At 45.7% G+C, this 9,603-nt stretch overlaps 5 protein-coding genes across 5 annotated transcripts in view; 1 reads left to right on the forward strand and 4 right to left on the reverse strand.

The window, feature by feature from the left end:
* LOC128272886 (uncharacterized) overlaps positions 1-967 on the reverse strand; it is a 2,238-nt gene extending 1,271 nt beyond the window's left edge. The window contains exons 1-2 of the mRNA XM_053010768.1: positions 749-967; positions 1-680 (exon numbers count right to left, since the gene is read on the reverse strand). The exon at positions 1-680 is cut by the window's left edge and continues 158 nt beyond it. Of these exons, the coding sequence (XP_052866728.1) occupies positions 1-680; positions 749-831 (763 nt within the window). The 5' untranslated portion in view covers positions 832-967. The remainder of the gene's footprint in view (positions 681-748) is intronic.
* An 899-nt stretch (positions 968-1,866) lies between these two features.
* Positions 1,867-4,318, reverse strand: LOC128271977 (protein abrupt-like). The gene has a single exon (XM_053009678.1). The coding sequence runs from the start codon at positions 4,113-4,115 to the stop codon at positions 2,616-2,618; it is 1,500 nt and encodes a 499-aa protein (XP_052865638.1). The 5' UTR covers positions 4,116-4,318; the 3' UTR covers positions 1,867-2,615.
* Positions 4,319-4,710: 392 nt separating this feature from the next.
* On the forward strand, positions 4,711-5,473 carry LOC128273527 (DNA-directed RNA polymerases I, II, and III subunit RPABC1). Its single transcript, XM_053011508.1, has 2 exons — positions 4,711-4,913; positions 4,980-5,473. The coding sequence occupies exons 1-2, from the start codon at positions 4,768-4,770 to the stop codon at positions 5,464-5,466; spliced, it is 633 nt and encodes a 210-aa protein (XP_052867468.1). The 5' UTR covers positions 4,711-4,767; the 3' UTR covers positions 5,467-5,473.
* A 48-nt stretch (positions 5,474-5,521) lies between these two features.
* On the reverse strand, positions 5,522-6,580 carry LOC128269661 (60S ribosomal protein L12-like). Its single transcript, XM_053007043.1, has 4 exons — positions 6,460-6,580; positions 6,166-6,239; positions 5,917-6,097; positions 5,522-5,808 (listed from the first exon to the last, which is right to left on the reverse strand). The coding sequence occupies exons 1-4, from the start codon at positions 6,494-6,496 to the stop codon at positions 5,603-5,605; spliced, it is 498 nt and encodes a 165-aa protein (XP_052863003.1). The 5' UTR covers positions 6,497-6,580; the 3' UTR covers positions 5,522-5,602.
* Positions 6,581-8,014: 1,434 nt separating this feature from the next.
* Positions 8,015-9,062, reverse strand: LOC128270590 (uncharacterized). Its single transcript, XM_053008001.1, has 5 exons — positions 8,918-9,062; positions 8,770-8,859; positions 8,436-8,696; positions 8,145-8,372; positions 8,015-8,089 (listed from the first exon to the last, which is right to left on the reverse strand). Exons 1-5 carry the CDS (start codon positions 9,011-9,013, stop codon positions 8,015-8,017), a joined length of 750 nt encoding a protein of 249 aa, XP_052863961.1. The 5' UTR covers positions 9,014-9,062.
* Between the last annotated feature and the right edge of the window lie 541 nt (positions 9,063-9,603).

Here is a 9,603-nt window from a genome sequence, read left to right on the forward strand (position 1 = left end):
GACCTTGTTCCGACCCAAGAGTATGGTGAAATGGTTTCAACTGTTCGTAGTTGTAAAAGTCATTTCCGGACAGCGTCGCCCATAGTGCCATGCCAGGCACGCTCAATTGAAGCTTCCGGCGAAGCGCTTCCTTACTGAAGGCGCGTGTGCGAAGCGTTTCCAAATTAATATCCGCTGACCATAACTGCCAACAGCCCTCGAAGATGAGGAAATCGGTATCATTGGAAATGATCGCCAACGTTTCGTGCTCCAAGGCATACGCAGCCAATTCCTGATCACATTCGGCGTGAAACGATACGATGACCCGTCCATACCTCTCAGCTATGAGCTTCAACTGTATACACGTGTTGCTCGGAATAAGATTACTGCGAGCTTTGGCAATTCTCTGCAAGGCTTGCCCTCGATTGATTGCATCGATAATAGTGATCATTCTCGTGTACTTCTCATTTTGTCGCGTCATCCATGTGTCGTATTTGTTTTCCTGCACATTGCCGTCCCAAAAAAACACCAGCTCTGCTCCGGATTCCACCAACTGGGAGAAGAACTGGGCAGCTTGCTGTTCACACAGCATAACCTGCGATCCGCACAACACGCTGCACTTGTCCCCACTGAACAAATGATGCAGAGCCATCAGATCAATCAGTATTAACGGTTTTTGTTTACGCCGTTCAGCCGAATTGCTGTGGAATTAGGAAACAAAAATACCCAAAGAATGCATGAAGTTTCGTATGCGCTGTCGAGTGCTTACCGTATTTCACGTGGTATCTGAACGTAATATACGCCGTCCTGCACCTGGCGCCCCATAAACGATTGTAAAAATCGCACACCCATTGCTGTTCACTGCGATTATGATTTGCGGTCTCGTTTCATTTGGAAATAGATTCAATGTTTTGGTTTCGCATGACAGACAAACGCTGTTGGAATGTCAAGAACCACACGAACTCACCCTGGATTTTTTTTTTGTATTTTCCGTGTTTCGTTCTACGGTCAATTGACGGACATAACTTCTACGCACGGGATTCTTCTAATCTCACTCACACGGCAACGGGATTCGATCGAACAACCATGCACACATAGGCACATTGACTCGGAACAAATGCACTGGGTGCAAATGCAATTTGCCGCTTAACTTCGCCTGCCGCTGCGACTCTGATAATGTTTATGCGTCGTCCTTGGGATGATTGCGTTCGTTACTTACTTTCGAAGCCTTTTTGACTTCAGACTTTGCGAATGCAACCTGAAATGCTATTGTACTGTTCTTCTAACCAACCAGTTTGTTGGCTGCTGGATAAGTACCATTCTGCATGGTTTTTTTAATGTTCTACAACTATCAGCCTTGCATACTGGCCACTATGTACTTAAATTGTCCACTGCTAAGCGAACAGTCATAGAGTAGTCGATAACGATCGTCGCCGACACCGGCGTGACAGGTGGGGGTTGACGCGGGGCTCACAACCTCGCCTGTAAAAAAACACACCGTTACAGAAAGCAACTGAAATAAACATTGTCTCTGGGGCAGGCCAAGACTGACCGCAGCGGTTGTAGCCGGATAAGCGAAAGAAGAAATGAATGATCTGCGATCTCCACCATGTTCGCGTGTTGAAATGTGGCTGATATCGCCGGCGTGTTAGGACAACTGCGAGATTAGCCAAACCAAACCAGCAGTTGTTTCGCAGCAACACATCGATAAGCAAAATACGAGATGGATGATCCGAGAATTCGTGTCGGTCAGTTGAAGTGCGAGGAACATGAATTTTACGAAAGAGGCGTCTTAGCAAATAAAACTTATGTAGCAAACTGGGTTTTTTTTGTACATTTATTTAACTATTTTACATTACATTCGCAAACAATCATTCAAAATCTATATCCTTATTTCTACCGTTTGCATTAATTATAGGTACTCCGCGCAGTTCAGACATTCTACCACAATATGGTAGATCGAACATGTTTCATCAATATAGTACGTAAAATGTTTCAAATATACCACATTCACAAACCGTAGTCCGTAGTCAGATCTTTGTCCGACGTGTCTTACAGATCGATAAAGGTCAATGCTGAAACTGATCAATGAGCAGTAACATTAATGAATTTAAACATTTGATCAAAATCAGGTGCGAACGGGTACCGGTAAGGGAAAGCAGTCTACTGCCAATTCTTCTCTGCAGCTTTCTTGTGATTCTTGGTTCGCAGTTTCACGGTCAAAACACGTTCTGATGGCCAACGACATGCTTCCTTAGCTGAACTGATCAGAAAGAGCATTCGATGCAAATGAAAATATTTCCACCGTTGAATGTAGCCAAACACTTTCTAAATCTAATACCTTTTCGTACAATCTTATTAGGCTTAGATAATTATTTCTTACCCATACCTACAATTTTGTTATTTCAGTGTTAATAATCAATAAACAATATACGGATGCACACACAGGACGATACAAAGATAAAAAGGATGCTTAAAAACATTCTGACAGAAGTATCAGTAAACGCTGAAGCTATAGCAACAAGTACTATGCGTATCTCGTTCAGGTGTAATCGGAAAAATATGAAAACAAATCTAGCCTTCATCTGCGATTTCCGTTACACGCATCGTCATCATCATCGTAGCCGCCCATGCTTTTAGGGTTCGTGCTTCAGCTTCATGTGCCGTTTGAGATTGGCGGTACGTGAGAGTACCGCGCCGCAAATTTTGCACTTCGTATTACCACTGTGAATGTGGCGATGCATCGCCAGCGATTTCCAGGTGGCGAACGATTTCTCACACTCCTTGCACTTGAATTTCTTTGCTTCGTCCTTGGAACTTCCAGCACTCTCATCCGCCATTTCTCGTTTCACTTTTGGTTCCTCCGTCGCTCCATCGTCCGGAAACATGCCGTTCATACCGTCCATATCGACAATTTCCATTTCGAAGCAGCTCTGTCCCATGTGCTCGTCTCCTTCCGGTCGGTCGGCGATGGGATCCCCAACCAACTCGTAACCTTCCTGCTGCGTGTAGGACCCACTGTCGCCACTAGCCGCATTTAGGCCTTCTCCCACGTTGATGTACTCCGATATTTGAATTTTCACATCATTGTTAGTGGAGTGCACCGAGTCCGTGTACGTCGTTACCTGATCATGCTCCTGCCCGCTTTGTCCGTCGCTGTAAAGTTCCATTCCGTTGTCCGATTGGTTTCCGGTTTCGCTGTAATTGGTCCGGGTGTTACCGGAGACGTTGCCTCTCGAGGTTCCCGCGACCGGTTGCTTGACCGTTTGCGCCTTCGCCTTCACGATGCGCCTCGGTTTTTTTGGTCGCGCCGACGTAACGACGCTATCCACCAACTCCTGCAGTGTGGCCGCTTGATTAGTTTGGTTGGTTTGGACCTGGCCTTGCGTCGTTGGTCCTGCACCGACGGTGCGCTGCGGGACGGCCGTTACTACGGGAGGATCAGGCTTTACTTGTATCTTTGCCAGTTGTTGTTGCTGAGTTTGTGGTTGACCAATCGGAACGGCCACGGCGGTCGCAATATCGCTGGATTTGAGTGTGATTTTATTAACAAACTGCTGAGAGGTCTGAAGAGCTGCCGCTGTGGATGGCTGGGTCTCGAGTTTCGTCTGCGGTACGATAGTGGAGCTCGACGGGAGCGTAAAGTAGACGGGTTCCGCGGTCGTGATGGTAGCGCTGGTGGCCATATTTTGCGACTGGGTCTGCAATATCTGCTGCGCCAGGGTCGAGGTCGGCTGATCCGGAAGATGATGGTGTTGTTGCTGCTGTTGCTGCTCATTGTTGGTATCGGCCAGTCCCCTAATCGATAGCATCTCCGCCGTGTGGAGAAACGAGGGAAGCGACTCCTGCAGAACGCTGACCTCACCCTGGTACATAAATTCCACCAGCGACATCAGATCGGTGAACTTGACGTTCTTAAATATAATCACAGGATGCTGTGATGGGTTTTCTTTAAAAATCTCCTTGAAGTAGGTGCTGCACGCCGACAGCAACACCTTGTGGGCACGAATCTTGCGGCCTTCGCAAAACAGCGTCACGTCCACCAGATCCTCCTCGTAGCGCAGTGCATCGAACGCACCCGTAATGTAGCTGGTGTAATCGTTCCATCTTAGGGAATACTGCTGCTGGCCTGTCATTGTGTTACGGTGTTTAGCTTCTAGGCCCACCACCCGCGGAGGGAAGTTGCGCGTAACACAAGCGTCCAGCCAGGAGCGCTCGCCAATCGCGGCAAAAGTGGTGTAGCTTGCAAACGATGGACGTGCGACTCAACAAATCGCAAGTGATTACAGTTACAATTCGTATAGGCGCGCAAATTGGTGTCACTCAGAAACTGGAGAAATCATCACACAACATCAATTTTATGAAAACACTCTCGACTACCAAGCCAAACCAAAGCGCGATTGGCAAAATCACAGGGCTGCCGAGGCGCCTTTTTGACGTTTGGTCAAGCTTTGCTGAATTGCGGACCAAAACTATAAAAATCCAATAAAATGAACCCTAGCTCAATTGAACGTACTTTAACCATTATGACCATAAGGATGGACATTCGCAATAACAATATCAAATTAAATGGTTAAACGCTGGGGTATAGAAACAAAACCAAGTAAAAGTTATGTGTGTTTATGTATTCACCTTGCTTGAGAGCCTGTAATTGTAAATAGTTCTGGTTGGCAGCACTGCCCTCTACCAAGCTGTCTCGTGTGTGTTCGGCTTCAGCTTTGTTTGGTTAGCAAGCAGACCGGAATCTTGTGTTCTTGACAGAAAATCGTATTCATACTAGCTGCGACAATGGATGATGATGCGGAAACGTACAAACTGTGGCGCATCCGAAAGACCGTGATGCAACTAAGCCACGATCGTGGCTATCTGGTAACGCAGGATGAGTTGGATCAAACGCTCGAACAATTTAAGGAACAGTTCGGCGACAAACCAAGGTAAGTGTTTTAGGCCGATTCTTACGCTCGGTTTGTCGCGATACTGATGAAATTGCATGATTTTAGCGAAAAACGACCGGCACGCTCAGATCTGATCGTACTGGTGGCACACAACGACGATCCGACGGATCAGATGTTTGTTTTCTTCCCCGACGAACCGAAGATTGGCATCAAAACAATCAAAACATACTGCACCCGAATGCAGGAGGAAAACATTCACCGGGCCATTGTGGTGGTGCAATCCGGCATGACACCATCGGCTAAACAATCCCTCGTCGACATGGCACCGAAGTATATTTTAGAACAATTTCTCGAGTCCGAGTTGTTGATTAACATCACCGAGCACGAGTTAGTTCCGGAGCACGTCGTTATGACACCAGAGGAGAAACAGGAACTGTTGGCCCGTTACAAGCTCAAAGAAAACATGTTGATGAGGATACAGGCAGGCGACCCGGTGGCTCGCTACTTCGGTCTGAAGCGCGGACAAGTGGTGAAAATTATCCGCCCGTCAGAAACTGCCGGAAGATACATTTCCTACCGACTAGTGTGCTGAGGATTTACGGTGGCGATCAATTAAACGAAACAAAAGTAAAAAAAAAACGATAAACTTGTTTTGCTGTTATTTGTAGATTGTTTTTATTGTACACGCTCGCCGAAAGAACAATCGGTTGTCGGGCCAGGTGTGTTGCTTACTCCGATGGTACTTCGATAGCACCGGACGAAATATCCTCAATTACCTCGTGTGGGGCACGGCCATCGATGGTGCAACCAACGCTGTGTGCCGTTCCGAGCACCTCCTTACAGGTTCCCGATAGCTCCCTTGCCATGGAGCGCGGTCGCATAACACGCGCAATGCTGACGACCTCATCGAAGGTGATATTGCCATTGTGTTTAACTATGGCAAGAATGGTAAATCACACGATACGCATCGGACGAGAAAAGAAAACACAAACTATTGTTATCGGACTCGATCCAGCTGTGTTATCAACCGTTCGATACTCACTGTTTTTCACCTTCTTACGATCGCGTGGCGGTTCCTTAAGCGCTTTCACGATCAGCGAAGCAGCCGATGGTACAACGGAAATCGTAGCCTGTCGGTTCTGGATCGTGAGGCAAACGGTGATCTTCAAACCCTTCCAATCACCAGTTGCCTTGGCAATGTCGTCACCAACTTTTTTCGGAGACTGCAAGAGAAACAAAGCATTGTTTAACATCCTGTGTGTGAAAGATATGGGACTGCGCGTGCACTTACCAGACCAAGAGGACCGATTTTCGGAGCGAGGGAGGAAGTGGCACCGACTTCTCCACCGACGCACCGGAGGTAAACTGCAATTAGAGCAAAACGAAACTATCAGCTTGGTTTGATTCACATCAAACCACCGTTTGATCCGTCCACAGGTGCTGGCCACGCTAATCAATGAAAGAATTGCTAAGGTAGCCCGAGCGGTACGATACGTGGTCACGGTAAATGCCGTCGGTCGGGGCTATGGTTGAAGAAAGGGTATGCACTGCTGGCGGGACGATAAAACATCCCCATCAAACGTACCGTGCTTAATCTCGTTCGGGTCGAACTTCGGTGGCATGCTGATGAATTGTTATGCACAGCAAAATTAAAAAGTATTGAACACTTCTAAGAAGTATGTTCACGTTCGGATCGTAAAGATGCCGGAAAGAGAGAATGAAACACAGCATCGCTGACAGCTGTCAAAAAGTCAAGTTTCCTTTTGACAGCCTCGCAACTATTTCCGGTGAAACTGTCATTGACAACGAATTTACCTGGTTTGGCGGGTAGATGGCGCACCTATATGATTTGAGAAAAATCAGATTGAAAATTAGAATTAAATAAATTGCAAAAAATTTCAGATTGCGAATTTGTTTTCCAAATTGCAAAAAATTTAATTTTTTTTTATTTTGATATAAAGGTGTTTCAAAAAGATTCGTTCAGAATTCATATTAATTATGAAATTGATGTTCCCGGCGCGCGTGGCTGCGCCTCATTTTCATCCTAATTTTATCCGACGTTTCGAAGGACTTTCGGTGTTCGACTATCCGATCAGCTTCCCTTTGCATTTCCCGCTACTTCTACTTTTCAGACGATCGGGCTTCCCGGTGACGTATTTGTTCAGTTTTCCTTTCCTCCTCCCGTTACTCTGTTCCGAATGATAGGGCTTCCCGGTGATGTATCCGATTGGCTTTCCTTCCCGCTTCCCGTTGGATACATGGCAAAACTCGCACCAGCTAAATTTGACTCAAATTGTTTGAACACTTTACGAATTTTGCTGCAATTTACCCTAATTTTGTATGGGAGCCACCATTTGGAAAGTGGCGAGGGGTTCAACAAGAAGAGAATAAGTTCATTTCGTCAGTAGCCCCTTGATCTTGGAATTACTGGCAGTGTTTGGCGGAAATTTCCAGACAGTAAAATCATTGCGCCTCCAAAACATCTGGCAACATGCACGAGAGGGACAATTGCTTGCTGTTGGGCGCTCTGATTGTCTCGTCTTAGTATATGAAGAAAAAAACATTGTGACGCGATCGGATTATAAAAAGTATCCTTTGTTACCCCCTTTGATCTAAGCTACCTCCGCACCAATTTTCAGCCAAATCGGTTCAGCCGTTCTTGAGTTGTGAATAATGAGAAAATAACGCGGTACTCTTTTATATATAGTTTATTATTATTATTAATTCATGAATATGAATAATATGTAATAAGCAGAAATTTATATGTGAGTTCAAACTTCGTTTTCTGGACAACGTTTGCTGCGGAAACGTTTGCTGCGGAATGCTCTCGGAGCTCGGGTTGGTGTGTTGGGGCTCGCGTGACGATGAACAGAACTGGCCAATATCAGATGTCCGGCGCTCAGATCGGAGCTATCGAGAAAACTTCACGAGAGATTGTAGCTTTGTTTTGAATTGTTCAAGCTTAAAATTCGTGTCAAACTCCATAGCTATTGCCCCGTGAAGTATGTCGATGGCATCGTCGTATTTAGATAAGAGGATGTTCTTTGATTTGGTTTTTTTCTCCCACACACAAGAATGAAGAAATGTTTTCGAAAGTAGGCAGTAGACAACCGAACGGAACATCTGGTCGCCGGTTTGCTTCAAACGATACGCCTTCCGAACTTTCTTATTTGTGCTTTCGTGCAAATACAGTCGAACTCGGCGTATCGTTTGAGCTTTGTTGGTTTTGGCAAGATCGTCCAACAACATCAGTTGATCGAGGTTTGGTACCGGCAACACGAGTTCCTCGGTTGCCTGAGGAATTTCGGATGCGTTGTAGGAGTGGAGTGGAGGAGCAGGGCAGGAGGAGGAGGAGGAGGAGGGCAGAAGTGGAGGAGTGGAGGGCAGAATTTTCAAAAATTGTTCCGAAAGCGTCCGGACTTGCTCTTCCAGTTTTGCAAGCCGAGCTTTCGGAACACAAATCATTTCTGCCTCGGGATCATTTCCAACCTCCGTCACCTGAGGGGGAGAATAAGGGGTAGCGTGGGAATAGGTTCCAACTCCTTCTTCTCCCTCCGTCACCTGAGGGGGAGAATAAGGGGTAGCGTGGGAATAGGTTCCAACTCCTTCTTCTTCTCCCTCCGTCACCTGAGGGGGAGAATAAGGGGTAGCGTGGGAATAGGTTCCAACTCCTTCTTCTTCTCCCTCCGTCACCTGAGGGGGAGAATAAGGGGTAACCTGGAATAAGGGATGGGAGGTTCCATCCTCTTCTACTAAATACTCTCCTTCTTCCAAAAGAGGGGTGTCCATTTCGTCGTCTGATGCTGCCGTGTGATGTTGCGTCTTGGAAAAATAAATATAATTAATATGATTAAGTATATTAATATTAGAAATAAAACGATAAAATCAGAAATACCTGGGGCGGCAAAGGGTTGGGCCAGTTTAAATATCGTTTGAAAGTCGCACTGTACGGTGCGCAGCGGTACTTTTTGAGGCTGCGCATAATCTAATTGAAAGAGATAATAATTAATAAAATTTCAATCGTCCTCAATCAATTACCTTACCTGCGTTCTTTTAGTTAAATTTGTTCTGTGCTGCCAAGCTTCCTTCCAAGCATTGTATTCTTCGTCTTCATTTTTACCTTTACCCTTACCCTGCATATTTAGTAGAGCTGCTTCATTTGCAAACAGCAACTTCAGATATTCGGTGCGATCCCTCGTTCGGTTATCAAGCCGATTCACTTCCATTTTTACCAAAGTTTTACCAAAGTTTTACCAAAGCCGTTTCCAAAGCGCTTCCAAACACAATGTTGATGTTGATGTTGACCGCTAATGACAACAATGTTGACGTTTCACAATGTTGACACAAAATTTCTCTATAATCAATCGACATATCGACAATCGACATGTCGACAATCGACCCAAAAGGTTTGAATCGACAATCGATCGTTAACAATCGACCCAAAAGGTTTGAAGGTTTTGGCAAGGAAATTACAGGAGACTATACCGAAAAAAAACAGTATTTCAAACCATAAAATCGTATTTTCCAAAACATGTTGAACAACCCACTAATAGAATGACGAAATCCGTCGTACTATAGGGAAATCTCATGTTATTTGTCGACTTGAGTTACTATAGGGAAATCGAACGCCAAGCCGGAATCTAGAGAACAGACAACATTAATTTTCAAGTTTCAGCCGAATCCCGGAACGGTACGCGCCGCCATCGCAAAAGCTACGGCCACCGACGAT

The sequence above is a fragment of the Anopheles cruzii genome, chromosome 3, assembly GCF_943734635.1.
Source record: "Anopheles cruzii chromosome 3, idAnoCruzAS_RS32_06, whole genome shotgun sequence".
Taxonomy (NCBI): Eukaryota; Metazoa; Arthropoda; class Insecta; order Diptera; family Culicidae; genus Anopheles; species Anopheles cruzii.